Here is a 16,966-nt window from a genome sequence, read left to right as displayed (position 1 = left end):
GCAGGGACACCTTCCACTGTCCCAGGCTGCTCCAAGCCCCAGTGTCCAGCCTGGCCTTGGGCACTGCCAGGGATCCAGGGGCAGCCCCAGCTGCTCTGGGCACCCTGTGCCAGGGCCTGCCCACCCTGCCAGGGAACAATTCCTGCCCAATATCCCATCCAGCCCTGCCCTCTGGCACTGGGAAGCCATTCCCCTTGTCCTGCCACTCCAGACCCTTGTCCAAAGCCCCTCTCCAGCTCTCTTGCAACTCCTTCAGAGTTCCACCGCTCTATAACCCAGAAATCTTCTACGTGGCATCACAGCAGCTTCCACCACCACAGACCCTCAAGTATCTACCATGACGCTCATGATAATTCACTTCCAACACATTTGCTGCTACTACTGATCCTACCAATCTGCAGCGACCTCTGCCAGATCAGGAAGGCAGATCCTGCACCACCTAAATACAAAAAAAAAAAAAAACAAAACAAAACAAAAAAAAAAAACCACAACACCCACAGGCTAACTTTAGAATAATTTTGGTTGGAAAACCCCTCTAAGATCAAGTCCAAGCATTCCCCCAGCACCACTAACCAATGTCCCCAAGTGCCACATCCACCACCAAACAATGCCCCCAAGTGCCACCTCCACCTGCCTTTTGAACACTTCCTGGTGGCTTGACAAAACCAAAGGTTGGGTGCCACTATCTAAAGAGTCACTGATTTGGTGTAAAGAGGGGGGGAAAGCCAAGCCTTCTTTGCATATTTTATTATTTCCAGGTCCTCTCCACCTTAACCCTCAGCACCACCCGGAGTTATCTAGATCACCAAACTCTTAGGGCTGACACAGAGCACTCAGCACTTCCCAGAGCCACCTACATTCCTGAAACCATTAACAAGGCTCTCTTCCTGTCATCACAGACTGGCTTGGCTTGGAAGGGTCTTCAAAACTTTTCTTATTCCAACCTCCTGCAGTGGGCAGGGACACCGTCCACTATCCCAGGCTGCTCCAAACCCCTGCAATGCCCCACCTGAGCGATTACGACCTGCAGCCACAAGTCAACTTCAACATGGTCAACAATATTAGTAGTATTGGCCATGGATGATCAATATGAAACACTCCCTCAGAGCAGTGGCACGCGTCACACCCCACACCAGACTGCAGGGCAGCGTTTACACAAGGAGCAATTAAAATTCCGGCTGGAGAACGCTAATCCAAGGCTTTGCCAGGCTTCCTGTGATTGCTCCTCTGGACACGGCGGAGGATCCAGGCTCGCTCTGCTGAAACCTGTGGCGCTTCCCGGAGCTCAGGGAGCTCCGTTCGCACTTCAAGGGCGCCGAGGGGCAACGACACTGATAAGAAAACCAACACGTTCGGGTGCTTTGCTTTCCCAAAGGACGTGAACACCGTGGGATGCCTCATCCCACCTTGGCTGTCTACCACACACCCCAGGGATTTCACAGACCGCCCGCCCGCCTGGCCTCAGCAGCCCCTATCCCCCCTGTCCTGACACAGCCCGGCGCGCACTTTTTGGGGTGTTTCGTTCGTTTTGGGGGCCGTGCGGAGGCACTTCCCGCCGTCCCTCCCCGCCATCCTTTACACCGCGCGGCCAGGCGCCTTAAAAGGACAAAATATCTGTGGCGGTGGGAATGGGGGGCGGGAAGGCGAACGGGGGAGTGGAAGCGGCGGGAGAGAGCGGGAATGGGAAGCGGCGGGCGGCATGAGGGGCACAGCGGCGCGGCCCGGCCCGGCCCAGCGCGGGGTCCCGCCATGGCGGCCGCCCTGAGGGCGGGCAGTTGCCTGGAGACGGCGGGGCGCCGCCATGGCGGCAGGAAGGGCTGAGGCTGCGCGGGGAGCGCGGCCGGCCCCGGCAGGCTCCCTCAGGGGACACTCCGGCACGGTCCCGCCGCCCCGGCAGGCTCCCTCAGGGGACACTCCGGCACGGTCCCGCCGCCCCGGCAGGCTCCCCGAGCCCAGCACCGTCCCCGTGCCGCACGCCCCGTCCCCCGCCTCCCCCTCCCGGGCACCGTCCCCGTGCCTCCCGCCCCGTGCCCCGCGGGGCTCCGCAAGGTGCCCGCATCCCGGAGCCCGCCCGGCACACACGCACCCCGCTACCGGGATGGCTCCGGGGATCCTCCAGCGCTGCCGGTTATAATTCCACGAGGAAGATGCCGGCCACGGAGGGGGAGGCGGGTTTGCCCATCGACGGGGAGGTCGCGCCCCGTACCCGCACATGCTGCCCGGCGCGGCGAGCATCCGCTCATCACTTCTTCCCTCCTCCTTTTTTATCCCGTGAGGAGCGCTGAACCAAAGGCACGGCGATTTATTGGCCAGCAAAAGGCACTGAGCGAGGGAAAGCGATCTCGCTCCCGCGAGGGCTCCGTTTCCCCATTAAGGCGCTCTAATTTCCCTAATCTGCGGCAGGTGTGAAACCGGGGCAGCGCATCCCCCGGCGCGCCGGCACCTGCGGATCCCCGCAACTTTCCCTGCCCCCCTCACACCCTCCAGCGCACCGGGACACTGCAATGAGCTCTTGCTACTACCAAATCCCCCTCCCCAAAATACCGGCTCCCGCCCGGAGAGCCGGGCACCCCATCCCGCCGGGCTCCAAGCTTCCTAGCTGGGAATGTCTCCCTGCGGGGTCCCAGAGCGACCGGGTTTCTCCCGCAGCGATAAAGCCCCCATGCCCACGACACGATCCGGTTCAACCCGCCGGCAGCAGCGTCCCCCCTGCGCCCGCCGCTGTCCCCGTCCCCCAGCGGGATGGGGCGGCCGGGTGTCCCCGGAGCCGGGACGGGGGACGCCCGGGTCCCCCTCTGCTGGCACCTCAGCGCTCGCTCCTGCCGCTCTTCCGCCCCGCGAGCCCGGCGCTCGCAACTTTCCCACCCCGCGGGGCCGCCCGGGGAGGATGCGGGGTGCGGGAATGCCGCGCTCCGGGCTCCGCTCCGGTCCCTGCCCGGCGGGCAGCGGCGAGGCCGGGGATGGAGCGGGATGAGGGAGAGAGGGGAGGCTGAGCGGCGGGGTGACCCCCTGCTTACTGCGGGCTCTTGGGGTAGAAGGGGAGGGTGACGTGGCTGAGATCCTGGATGTCGAAGGCGGTGGGCTCGGCCGAGATCGCCTGGCGCTTGGTCCGCTGCTCGCCCTGCAAGGTGCCAGCGCTTTGCTGCTGCGCCTGCTGCGTGGCGGGCCGGATCACCGAGCGGTACTTGTCCAGCTCGTTCTGCAGCTTCTGGATCAGTTCGTCCTTCTGGTCCAACTCCAGCTCCAGCTCGTCGATGAGCGCATCCCGCTGCCGCAGCTCCTCGATCTTCTCCTGCAGCGCGTACTGTAAATCCCGCAAAGTGCCCATGGTCCTGCTGCCGCGCTCGCCCCTCGCCGCTCCCGGCAACTTTCCCCCCCCCAGGCCGCCTCCCCGCGCTCGGGACACCCCGGCCCCCGCCGCCCCTCTGGGCTCGGCCCGGCCCCGCGGGGCCGCCGCCGCAGCCGGACCCCCGGCACGGCGCTCCGGAGCCGGGGTGTTGTCAGGGGCGATGTTGAGCCGCCTGCGTCAGGCCGGGCTGGCGAGGGAGCCGAGACACACACACACACACCCGCGGCGGCGAGCGGGAGGGAGAGGAGGCGGGCGGGCGGCGGGAGGGAGGCAGGGGCGGCGGGGAGGATGCACATGCTCGCCCCGCTCCCTCCCGCCGGCCCCGCCGCGCCCCGCGCCGCCCACGCCCCGCGGGCTGCCGAGGAGGGAGGGGACCGGCCGGGAGCAGCTCCCGGTGCCTGCCCTCCCGGCCTTCTGCTGGAGGCCAGCACACAGGTCCGAGCCGCGGACCTGCCCTCCCGTCCCGCTGCCGGCGCGGCCGCGCTCTCCTCCCTCCCTCCCTCCCCTGCTCCACTCAAGGTGCCACTTCTTCTTAAAGAACTTATCCCCCCTTTACTTTGCTTTTAAAGAGACGATTTTTGTTGCCTTCGCTGACTGGAAGCACAAGCCAGCGCCTGGCATGGCTCCTCCTCAAGTCTCAGCAAGCTCCAGGCTCCAAAAACCCGGATTTTCATGGGAATATCGGTCAAGTCTGCCTGCACTGGAGAAGCCTGGAGGCAGGGCATCTGGCTTTCAGAGCACTAAAAAAAAACCCCTCACTTAAGACCTGGGAGATTTTCTGCCTGCTCCAAATACTCACATGAAAGCACAAGTTTCTGCCGTACCAAAGCCGATCGGACTTTCCCAGAGTGCAGGGTTTTCCTTCGTGCACTCGGGGTTTCTGTGTGGCCCTACCTCTGCCATACAGCCCACGGGGCTGCAGCACAGAAATAACAAAATCAAATCAATGAGCCACAGCAGCTGAGCCCTCGGTGCCAAATGGTTCTGGGTTCTTCCCTTTGCCAGGCGCTGAAGGGCCGGCGATGCTCGCCCTGACAGCACAGCCCCAGCCTTGGCTCTCTGGGGAAGAAACAGGGGGATCTGAGCTGGTTTGGGGGCTCCTGATAAAATCACCCAGCCTGGAGGAGCTGGGATGAAGGGCCCAGAGCCCAGCTGGATGCAGGAACCCCACAAAAGCTTCCTCAGCGCCAGGGCACCGGCACAGTTTCGTGCTCCAAGGTTTTTGCCAGCTGTTTCTGTTCCCCCTTGGGGAGTTTGATTTGGGGAGGAGGAGGCTGCAGCCCTGAATATGTTTTCTGGAGGTGGGTGGCACCTACGTGTTTGTGTCTAGACCTCACATGCCAGGCACGAGCTGGGAATGCCAGCCCTGCTTATGGGGTTGAGCTCCTTTGGGTTTGCCCTTTTAATTTTTTCCCTGTTACACACCGGCACTTGCCCGAGTCCAAGGCTCCAGCTTTCAACCTGCAGCTGGTCTTTATAAAATAAATTTAGAAAAGCGAACGGATGAGGAATCAGAACTGCTCCCTGCTCCACGCTGCTGTTGGAAAGGGCCTGGCCTCTGCTCACAGGCATAAGGCTTCGCAGCTTTTTCATGCACATGATCCTTAATTTCTCAAGATGCACGTGAAAAAGGGGGGAAAGAAACTTGGGTTATGCAAAACACTTCAGTTTTCAGTCCCCCCTTGATCCATTTGTGCCAGGCAAAAGTCCCCCTGTTGTTTCCACAGGTCTAAGCCCAGACAGCATTTGTAACTGTCTATTCCCTCTGCTTCCATCTCACATAACGCATTGGGAACAAAAGTACCAAGTATCTGCTGAACATATCCATTTTAAAAACAACAGGCATTAAGCAGATGCATTCCTGCTGCCTACAAACTAGGAATCAGCGATACATAAAATATTTTAACAGCCTTCAGCCGACACGCTTCAAGTTTTATTGCTTTCCTCCCTGCAGAAGTGAAGTCTGCAGGAGAGAGAGGTGATACAGTTACCTGAAGCCCACCAGGTTTCAAAAGAACCGCAGCCCTGGGGGGAATCTGGTGGATAATTTCGCGGTGACAGGCAGTAAAATAACATTACTTTGTTTCTACGAGAGGGGCACAGCCTGGGACTGAGAAAACAGTGCCCCAGAACAGAAAGGATCCTCAGAAAACCAGGAGAAATTATAGCACATAAAGCTGTCAAGGAATTGAGCTGAGTGTATCTCAAATATATACTTATTTCCAGGTGGGAAGCAGATTTTCATTAGACCCTTGGGGTCTGGAGGGAGATTTTTATGGCACAGGTTTAGATTTGGGACCATACCAGCAGCTGTCACGTCCAAGGCCGGTGTTCCCTGGTTTACAGATGAAGTCAAAGCAGCCCAAAGGGCCTCACCACCCCACAGCAGAGCTCTGCCATGGGAAGGCAGCCAGTAGTTGCCTATTTCTGGCAATTCCCTGCTCCCCCAAAGAAACCATGAGGCGAGCACAGAGCCTGGGGTGTGATCTTGGGGATCCCAGAGTACCGCCCCGCTCCAATAAAAATAAATCCTATGATCCCATTCCTTTCAACTTAAAGCTCCCAGTAAAATAAATAAATAAATAAATAAATCTCAGGCTCGACAGAGCAGCTGCTTTGTCTGCTTGATCCAGGGAATGGAAAGAAACAGCTTTAGGGAGAAGAATGGCAGGAATGCACCAACTGGCTTGGTGTCAGGAAGACAGGGTGAAGCTGCTCACAGCTTAAGGAAACCTTTGGCTATGAACTTTCCAAAGCCTTTTCCTGCTCCCTCCACTGCCAGAGTGTGCCTGGATGTCGAGTGGAAAGCCAAAAAAAGAGCATCTGCAGACATCTGCCCCAAAGCACAGCACTCCAAGGCTGGCTGGTGGGAATCACACGGAGCAGGGATGTTTCTCCTCTCTGCTGTACTCACAATATTTCCTCTCTGCACAGCTCCGGGGTTTTAATAGCTTCTGCTTCTGAACCTTTTCAGGGATCATCTGTCACCAAATGCACCCACTCAGCTGCCATTTTCCAAGCTGAAACCGTATTTGAGCACTGTCTATCCTGCAAACACCTCCCCGGATTCCCGAGACAAGGCTCAGGGAGCCAGCAGGATCCCTGACGGGCAAATGTCACCTTGCTCCAGCCGGCCAGGACAGCACAGACAGAGAGGCTGGACGTGCATCACTGACCACATACATAAACATTTTCCTCCTCCTGGATGTGGTGTTTCTTCCCTGCCTAATCCACTCCTCCTTTCCCAAAATATCTGCAGGAGCAGATCAGCCCGTGGCAGAAAGTTGAACCGGCTGGATTTTGTGATGGATTATCTTGCTGGTGGGGGCTTTGTGCAGGTTTGGGAAGGTGTGTGACCTGCAGGGCTCTGCCTGTCACTGGCACACACCCAAATTCCTTCCCTACCTGCACAGCCACAGCAACATCTTTATGATGAGAAGGAATGACAAAAATACAGGAAAATTTCGAGGAAGGCGGCACAGCAGCTGAACCCTTGCAAGAATCACCTTGTAACCAACTCGAGGTGCAGTCACACCTGAGGGCCGGCACACCTTCCCCATGGGATGCCACCTGCTATTCCAGCACGTCCCCAAAATCCACAGCAGTCCCCGAGGCAGAGCAAGGAGTGCCATCTACTGAAACATGGGCACACCTGACTCCTTCCTAGGGCACAGCTGGCCATTCCTTTTGCCCCAAAGCGCCTCTGGCAGCTCCTTCCATTGCCACAGGCCCTACAGATTTACAGGGGGCAGCTGGGAACTCAATCAGCCCCCAGGGATGGGGATGAAGCTGAAATTACTGTGTCAAAGCAGCCTCGCCAGGACCAAAGAGCAGGAACTGACAATATCTGAGGAGTGCTTCAGCCTCTCTTCCCCAGGAAAACAAGACCTATTTTCTCATGACACTGGATGTTCCTCCTCCCTATTTTGGTCCTTTCCAGAGCCTCTAAGACAGAACTGAAAGCCATTTGTTCCTCCCCTCAAAGGGATGGAGATATCCAGCTCTGAGCACTGTCATTTAAACCCCATTGATCCCTGCGTGCTGGAAGTCAAATCAACATCTAAATTGGATTATCCTGATGGTTTTCCTTTAGTGCATCGGTTCTTTCCAGGCTCAGTAAGAAACACTGAGAAGTGTGAAGATTGCACAGCCATTTCAGCCTGCCTAGGAAACACTCCCAGGATGAATCTGGGCTAGAGTGCATGAGAAGGGAAAGAAAAACACCACGAGGCTTATTAATGGAACAAAAAATTACTCGCTGCAGAAGAAGCTGAAGGAAAAAATAACAATGTGCTGTTCTGCAGTTGTAATGCATTTAGCTTTTTATATCACATTAGGGACACGCAGAACACAAAAATGAATGTTCGTGCCATGCAAAGCCGAAGGAGGAGACATTGGGAGCGTGGAATAGCAGAGGATTCTCCAGGTAACACAGTGGTTTCCAGCACGTGCCACATCACACTGGAGATTTAAATTCTCCTTTGTGGGCTCTTTGCCTGGGAAGAAGAGAGGCACAAAGCACCTCCTGTCACTACAAGGTGATAGATCCCCCTTCCCCTCATTGTTTTTCCAGGCTGGAGCAAAGCCTGGGCTGTGCTTCCTGCTGGCTGGGCTGCAGAGCTGGAACATGAGTGTCACTCATCTCACTGAGAGTTCTACAGAAAAATGGCACCCAAAAAATCCTTCTCAATAGCCAGAAGTTCAACAAGCCCTTCAAAGCTTGTTCCTTCCATCAGAGCAACCACAACCATCCCTCTGACTTCTTCTCCCCACTAACAAGACCCTATTCCCACCATCCCTGCCCACACATCTGCAGAAAGCTCTGCCCTCCAAAAAAGCAGGAGTTTTTTTCTCCCATGATCCCATGGAAAGTTGGATTTTCAGCAGCTCACCCCACCAGCTGGGGGCACGTGGTGGCTGTGGATCTCCACAGCCCTTCAGGGTTAAGGGAATGCTGTAAGACTCCTGGGAGCATTTCCCACATCCTCAGCCTGAATGACACCCTTGGGGCCAGGCTTTCTCCAGGAAGGACCAAACACATGATCCCGATCCCTGCTGCGGGAACCAGCACCGTGATCCCGATCCCTCCTGTCCAGGCACACCTCAAGTAGCCAATTTATTTCTCCCACTTTCCAGAAAAGGCTGGACTGCCCAGCAAGATCAGACACAGGCAGAGCTTAAACACTTCTTCCTCTGGGCTGGATTAAGCCAGAAAAACAATTCATCTGCCTTGGGAAGCCTCCTTAGGCTCGGACTAAGCAGAAACTTGTTCTGCATGCTGCCAAAATAAACACTCGGCGCTCTCTGCAGTTACCACAATTAAAGACTGCCCATGCCCTGCTTCTCTCGCAGTCCCAGGGCACTGCCTGTGTAGAGCAAAAGCAGCATTTAGACAACACAGGCCCTGGAAATGCAGTTTTCCTTTTGCTTTCAGCCATTAAGCAACCAGCAAATGAACCCAGGGACCAATTAAACGAGATGTAAGGAAGCAGATTGAGTTGTGGGGCCGTGAGATCCAGGATGCAACAGAGGTGAAGTCTGTAAAAAACATCAACTGTGTTGATGTTGCTGGGAAAACAGGTTCATTCTGCTCCCACACACATCTCTGTGGGACTGGGGGAAGCTGGAACAGTTGAAGGAAGGTGGGAGCCATATGCTGGGTCTGATTTCCACAGCAGGATGGATGGCTGGGATGGCCAGGCCAGCTTCCTTCCACTTCTCATCAGCCAGAGCTGGACTGCTGGGGACAGCCCGTGCTCAGTGACCCTGTCCCCTTCCCTGCCCCCCACACATTCCTCCCTGGATTGCATCTGTCCTACACTTTCTCCATGTGAAATCACCCCTTGGCTTGTCTTTATGTGGGACTCCAGCAAGCAACAGCTCCCAGGGCACCCCTGGAATCCCAGAATGGTTCGGGTGGGCAGGGAGCTTAAAGCTCAGCTCATTTTACTCCCTGCCATGGGCAGGGACACCTTCCACTGTCCCAGGCTGCTCCAAGCCCCAGTGTCCAGCCTGGCCTTGGGCACTGCCAGGGATCCAGGGGCAGCCCCAGCTGCTCTGGGCACCCTGTGCCAGGGCCTGCCCACCCTGCCAGGGAACAATTCCTTCCCAATATCCCACCTACCCCTGCCCTCCGGCACTGGGAAGCCATTCCCTGTGTCCTGGCCCTCCAGGCCCTTGTAAAGAGTCTCTCTCCATGTCTCCTGTAGCTCCTTCAGGCCCTGCAAGGCCACAGTGAGGTCACCCCAAAGCTTCTCCTCTCCAGGCTGAACAATCCCAGCTCTCCCAGAGCACTGGTCCTTGTCAGATGCTGGGAAAAACTTGGGCTCACCGAAAGTGAGATTTGTTCCACAAGACAGCCGCAATCCTTCACTGTTTCCTTTGAAACCATGACACAAGCACAGCTGAACTCCTCAGTTTCAGCTGTTCCCCTCTCTGGCCTGCGCTGCCGTCTGCACCTCACTGATTGTTTTAGTCACGGTGCTCTGGCTGCAAGAGGTGGAAAGCAAAACCCTCAGGAAGGTGAGAACAGCAAGAGGCTCCTTTCCACCCCCCCCCAAATTATATTAATTGATAGCAGCTCGTTTCTCCAGCCTCATTCCAAGGCTGTCTGATGCCATTCCTTCACTTCAGGGGTCCCACAGTGACGAACCTCTCAGCAGCCCTGGGCATTTGCAATTCTGGGTGCTCCCTCTCCTCACCCTGTCAGACCCCGCAGTGTTTCTTATCTCTCCTCACCAGTAATGCACCACTCACCTCCCATAATTGCCTTGGTCTGTTGGGTTGATTTATCCAGCCTTCAAAACAATTCATTTATATTTGAAATTGGATTAGAAATAAACACAAATTCTGCTCCCCCCCGATATGAGAATAACCAGTGTGTTACCATTATTTCATGATGCATTGAGAACAAGTGCCCTGTCTCTTTATATAATCAGATTCATTCCTGTGCTTATTAAAAATGATTATTTGGCTGTTTCAGGTATTTATAATAATAAACACAAACCACAGGTTTTAAATCTGGGGTTTGCATGTCTGGAGAACAGGCTGGTGTTTCTTTAAGTTGCACTGAGAGATGCCTTCCTTTTTAAAAACAGATTTGTGCCAGAATTTGTCCTGAAGTCTTTGACATTTGCATGCTTTGAGCAACTGCAAATATTCCACTGGAGCACCAGACTTCCATTTAGGGAGCTACAGGTGTTTGTGGCCACCATTCCAGCAATACCAAACCCTTCCTGTCAGAGCACATTTCCCAAAAAGCTCTGTCCTCAGGAGCTCAGCCCTGTGATCATTTAAGGCTCAGAATCAATGGCCGCACCCCACAGAGGAGCTGGTTTGTTACAGTACCAAGGAAATATCCATGAATCATCCAGGCACAATCTGCAAACAGGGGCTCACATCAGGCTTCACAAAGGTTTTACAGCGCTCCACTGGCTTCTACAGCGATTTCTTATTTATGCTTGGGGGAACTCCATCAAGTTGGGCTCTCTGAGTGTGTAAAATGTTTATATTCACCATTTTCTCTGTCAGTGTTTGCAGGAACTGATTGCTCTACTCATCAGAGCATTAGAGACCAGCACTCGCCTGATTTCCTCAGCACCGCCAACATTTCTCAGCTGAGTGCCCTGGGTGAGTCAGGGGATGGGCAGCACTTTCATCCTCACCCTTCTTCAATTTCTGCTGCAGATCAGCAGCCAAAGCCCCAGCTGGGCTGCAGGGCTCCCTCCTGGCTGGCACTGCCAGCACTGCTCCATTTCCTCACCCCAGTTCCACTCCCAGCTGCTTTTCCTCTAACTTAACCCCCCTCCATAGCAGAGTATTCAACCATGCCAGGAAGGTTCACCTGTTCACATCTTCCCCACCACAAACACCTTGGGAAGGTTTGCCCCAGCTCCTCATCCCCACCACAAACACCTCGGGAAGGTTTGCCCTAGCTCTTCGTCCCCACCCACTCCCGATCTTTGGTTTGGGTGGAAAATAGCAGAGTTATCATTTCTGGGGAATTGTGATACCAGCTACTGGGAGCTTCCTCAAACCTAAAGGGAAAAATCCCTTGGAAGTGATGCTGCTGCAAGGGCAAAGTGTGTTTTGGGCCTGCTTCTCCGTGGTCAGGAAAGAAAAATTTCTAAGCTGGTATTGACCTGCTATATAATCACAGACTGGGTTTGGGTGGGAAGGGAGCTTAAAGCTCATCCCATCCCACCTCCTGCCATGGGTAGGGACACCTCCCACTGTCCCAGGCTGCTCCCAGCCCCAGTGTCCAACCTGGCCTTGGACACTGCCAGGGATCCAGGGGCAGCCCCAGCTGCTCTGGGCACCCTGTGCCAGGGCCTGCCCACCCTGCCAGGGAACAATTCCTTCCCAATATCCCATCCAGCCCTGCCCTCTGGCACTGGGAAGCCATTCCCTGTGTCCTGGCCCTCCAGCCCTTGTCAAGAGTCTGTGTTTCGCTGTAGCTCCTTCAGGTGCTGGAAGGCCACAATGAGGTCACCTGGGAGCTTCTCCTCTCCAGGCTGAACAATCCCAGCTCTCCCAGCCTTTCCTCCCAGCAGAGCTGCTCCATCCCTCTGCTCATCCTGGAGCCTCCTCTGGACTCTCTCCAGCAGCTCCAGGTCCTGCCTGTGCTGGGCCCAGGTGATTTCTCTTCGAGAACTGTTTGCGTTGCAGCTTTATCTCCTCGCCTTTCCCTGAGCAGCCTGGCCCAGGCAACGGGGCCATTTTCCCCCTTCCCGAGTTTGTGCAATCCCAGCACAGAAATCCCGATGTCCAAGCCCATCCTGAGAGCACCCAGCACGCTGTAGAAGGGCCTCGTGGCACAACAGGAAGGCTCAATATCGGTTCAAGGCACAAACCCCGCACTGTGCGGCAGGAAGGGAACGCATTCCAGGCTCCTGCGCGCTGGAACGGGAGTGCCAACTCCCAGCCCGCTTCCAAACCACCCCCTGCTCCTTTCCACACGCACAAAAATCGCTTCGTTCTTGCTCTGCGCCCGCTGTTTGCCTTTTCGCTTCCGAGCCAGGGCTATCAGCACAGGCAGAGCTTGCAGTGATGTTTTGGGCATGACGCGGCTCCCGGGCCACCTCCCCAGCGGGTGCTCGCCTGCTCCGCTCCCTTACATGGCCCGCAGCTCCGGCACAGCGCTCGCCGCGCTCTCCGCTTCTCCCGGCTCTTCATCCCCGTTTCTCTCGGGAGGAGGGAGCAGCAGCACAAGGAGCAAGGCCGCCCTCTGCCGCCCTGCTCGAGCGGCAGCCGCGCACCAAACACTCGGGGCAAGCGACACCACCACCACCACACCCCGAGGGAACAGAGATACTACCCGGCAAAAATCACCCCGAAACAACCAAAAGGCAATACAAAACCAGAAACATTCACGTACTAAAAGAATTTGCAACGATATTGCTCAAGCTCATACATTAATTTATTCTGTTTCTCTCGGCAAGGCGCCACCACAACTTTTTAAGCACAAGGTTTGCTCGAGTTACCGACCACAACTCCCCAAAAAGCCAACACGTGGCACCTTAAGGAGCTTGTTTATATAAAAATGGGCATTTATGAAGCCACAGCACTGTCTGCAGGTCCCTTACAGCAATCAGACTCACAGCCTGCTTCTGCTTAATGCTCAGTTTGCCCAATAACCAAATTATTTCAGAGCTCTAACAGCACTGCCTGCACACCCCACATTTTGGGTGGGTTCCCTTTACCATTCCTGACCGAGCTCCCCCTTAAAGAGATGCGAAAGGCTGATATATTTCAAGTTTGAATCGATGCTTTGACGCAGTAATGGACATTAAAGCATCGATTTGCACCAGCTCCTGGCTCAACTCCCAACCACTCTGAGTGTGCACACAACACGCAAGCCACACAGACCCAAACGTGTCTGGGGTTTTTTTGTATTAATGACCATACTGAAAAATGAAGGGGCTTTATTTTGTCTACATGCACGACGTTTTGTCTCATTTCTCTGCATTTTAAATTATTCCATTTTCAGGAGTCTGGCTCTTTTCACTCTCCATTTATATCCCCTTGTAAACTCACAGAAAAGTCAATTAAATTTAAACAGCTCACACTAATACCACAAATATATCACTGCAACTGCAGTTAATCTATCACCTCCCCAAAAACCCACAACAAACCCCGACTTCCCAAACTGCTCAGATCTACAGATAAAGTCAAGCTTTGCAAGAAAACCTCCAATTTTAAAAACCATTAATGCAATTTTCAGGCAGAATTGGTATTGATTGGGCAGCAGAACAGCAAATGTGGAGCACAGAGGGGTAAATTATGGGAGAAGAATCAATTCAGGAGCCCCGCTAGGAAGGGGATTTAAGTAAATAAGTTTACTATGCCTCAAGCTTCTCTATATTTTTGTAGGGGATGCTCAGGACAGGGGGTAAATGAAGCTTTTAAAAGGCAAATCAAACCCAAGCAGATGAAGTGATTCAGGAACATAAATCAGTCCTCAGGTGAAACCGCCCAGTACCCCATTCTTTAGTGGCACAAAATCCCTACTAGGAGGTAAGAACCCTGAATTCAAAATGCACCTCATGGATTAGTCAAATTCTACCACCTCTGCTCTTCCAAAAGGAGAGGAAACCATGGATTTTACCACCCTCACTTCTCCTGTTTAAGGGTTTCACCAAAACGCTCACAGCTGGAGTAGGTTTTGAGCTCATCAGTTGAGAATTCACCTCACCTGGGTAATTCCTTGATGAGAGGCAAGGCTCAGAGCAGATCCTTCCCCTGTGAGCTTGGGAAAAATCTCAGGCATTCCTTAAACTTCTCTCTCGTTGACCCAATCCAATCCTTCCCAGTGCAAAGCAATGCTTACGAACAACACAAGAGCAGGGGGAAATATTGGGAATGTTTTCCACTTGTAACTCCTAAATTCTTTTTTTCCTTTCACCAGAAAAGCCTTTTAACATGAACTCAGGTTTTTCTGGCCACCAAATGCCAAGTGATGTGTTTGCAAAATTGAGCTTTCAATTTGTAGAGCATTATTAGAACTCATTTCGCGATGCTAATGGGTTTTTAATATCTTTTTCTTTTTTTTTTTAATTTTTCTGCCTCTTCAGCAACACACAGAAAATAAAAAGCAGAGACTGGCACATCACACTACTAAATCTGCAGAAACATCTTCAAGCTCTTGAAGAGAGCAGTGATTAAAGCTTTAAAAAATGTACCTGTTGCCCCCCTTAAGGCAAGGAACTGAAGGAAGGCTGTTGGAACATAAATCCACCTGAATTAGAGCACAGCTCATCTGCTGATCGTTCAAGCCACACGGTTTAACCCTTCTTTTCTAACTGCAGCTTTAGTTTATTCCGTTTTTATCTCATTTCTGTTCCTAAAAAATCACAGCAGCCCGAAGGATGAACTTAATTGCACCTCCAGTGAGCTGCACGGGTTAATTAACATAATTACTCATTCTTTGCCTGGTCAGCTCCCTGCATTCATCTGCTGCACTCCCAGGCTGAATAATTCAGCAGGTATTAATTATTTACGGGCTGTAGCTCTTTCAAAGGAGTTGCTGGCACTCAGTGCCACTGACTGGACCTGGCAGGCAAAGCCAAGCCCTGCCCCACCAGGCCCAGCTCCGCTTTATCCCAGGGATCACAGCAGGGAAAAGGGGAAGGGCTTGCATTTAGCCACCGAAAATGTCGTGGTTTACATCTCCCCACGTGTAGCACCTGGTTTTTAGGGGAGGCCAGTGACATCAAAGGAATGTGGGGGTAGAAATCAGCTTTTCCTTTGGGCTTCCTGATGGAATGTGTTGGAAGGGACAATAGTGCAACTCAGACATTCCTCCCCTATAACCTCGGCCCTGATTAGTGCTCCTGGCAATCAGAGCGCTGGCTTTCGGCAGGGAGGGACCCTACAGCCCTAAAATGGGCATCAGGACCTCCAAACAACGGGGGTGTTACCTGTGCTCACCCCACCTGCAGGCTGCCAGGAAAGCCAGGCTGGAGCTCTCCTCCTGCTGGGAAGAGCCTCTCCACCTCCACCCTCTGCTTTGGTGGGGCCTCGGTGAAGAAATGGCCCCACACAAACCCAGAGGGTGAAGTTTGGCCCCAAGGAACTCGAAGGACAAGAGACAGCCAAGAAGGAGCTGTAACTCCTGGTGGCTGAAGCTGGACTGCTTTTTCAGAGTGCTAAAATCCCCCTGTGGCAAAGGACGCAGCTGGAGATGGTGCTGAAGAAGGGAAATAAATACCTAGGAGCTGGTCTTTGTCAAGGGCAGAAGGGGCTCATGAGAAAAAAAGTAGAATAAGAATCTGATTTTGCATTGTATCGACGCTATAATGTTGATTAAATGCTCAGTATTAAGTGGCATTTTTGGAGAAGTAGCAAAAGGCTTTACAAGAACTGGAAGATGGGTAAATCCGTATGAAAAGTGAGGCACCTGTTTTGAACAAGGACAAACATCCAGGTGCTCAAAATCCCTGGGAAAGGAGTGGCTCACCCCCATCTCCACCTGCAGCTCCAGGTCAGCACTGCCACCTCCGGTGCCTGTCACCAGCCCAGCTGAGCAGATCTGTGCTCTAAAACCACCCCCAAACCACCCCAGCTGAGCAGATCTGTGCTCTAAAAACCCCAAACCACCCCCAAACCACCCCAGCTGAGCAGATCTGTGCTCTAAAAACCCCAAACCACCCCAGCTGAGCAGATCTGTGCTCTAAAAGCCCCAAACCACCCCAGCTGAGCAGATCTATGCTCTAAAAACCCCAAACCACCCCAGCTGAGCAGATCTATGCTCTAAAAGCCCCAAACCACCCCAGCTGAGCAGATCTGTGCTCTAAAAGCCCCAAACCACCCCAGCTGAGCAGATCTGTGCTCTAAAAGCCCCAAACCACCCCAGCTGAGCAGATCTATGCTCTAAAAACCCCAAACCACCCCAGCTGAGCAGATCTGTGCTCTAAAAGCCCCAAACCACCCCCAAAGCACCCAGCTGAACAGATCTATGCTCTAAAACCCCCAAACCACCCCCAAACACCCCAGCTGAACAGATCTGTGCTCTAAAACCCCCAAACCACCCCGGCTGAGCGGATCTATGCTCTAAAACCCCCAAACCACCCAGTTTTTTGCTGTCCAAGTGTGTTTATCCCCAAATCTTCCCCCTTCGGGGTCTCCGCTGCCAGCGCAGCCACCCCACGTCCCCTCCAGTCCCAAAGAGCTGTGCCAAGGTATTTTCCACGGCCAAACCCTGCGTGCCAGCACACAGCAGATGCTTCTCCCCAGCTCCCTGCTGGCTTTGGGGGTTTGGCAGCTCCCCCCAGGAATTCTTCCCGGGATTTCACCGATAAAAATCCCGTAGCGGGAACAGCACGGCCTTTCAGCCTCCACCGGTGCCGCCGGGCCAGGGCCACCTCCGGCTCCATCCGCAGCTCCTGAGGGTGCTGTGGTTACCCACAGGGCACCACTGCCACGTACAGCCCTTATTCAAACCTTCTGCTTAAAAATCTCTGCTCTGTGAGGCCTTTTACGAGGGCAGAGGGTGGGGAGGCAGAACTGAAAGCGTTGTTTCATTCCCAGGAAAGCCGGGGGGCTGTGCAGCCCCGCAGCTTTTCCCTCCCTCTACTCCCTGGCAACTGAGGCCATCAGGTTTTGGGAGCTTTTTTTAAG

General features: G+C 54.1%; 1 protein-coding gene across 2 annotated transcripts in view; it reads right to left on the bottom strand.

Annotated features, from left to right (window-relative positions):
* The window catches only part of PRKG1 (protein kinase cGMP-dependent 1), a gene marked incomplete at both ends in the record, with an annotated part of 370,579 nt that overhangs the window by 339,550 nt on the left and 14,063 nt on the right, over positions 1-16,966 (bottom strand). Inside the window, one exon of one of the 2 annotated variants that reach the window (XM_082285731.1) lies at positions 3,018-3,328. The exons of the other annotated variant lie outside the window; for it this stretch is intronic. Coding sequence (XP_082141857.1) covers positions 3,018-3,328 — 311 coding nt within the window. Of the gene's footprint in view, positions 1-3,017; positions 3,329-16,966 lie in introns of those variants that run through there. 2 annotated transcript variants of the gene reach the window in all.

This window comes from Coloeus monedula (genome assembly GCF_965178545.1).
Source record: "Coloeus monedula genome assembly, chromosome: 8".
NCBI classification, from domain to species: Eukaryota; Metazoa; Chordata; class Aves; order Passeriformes; family Corvidae; genus Coloeus; species Coloeus monedula.
The sequence above is the reverse complement of the archived record's forward strand: the minus strand, read 5'-3'. Positions and strand labels throughout refer to the sequence as shown.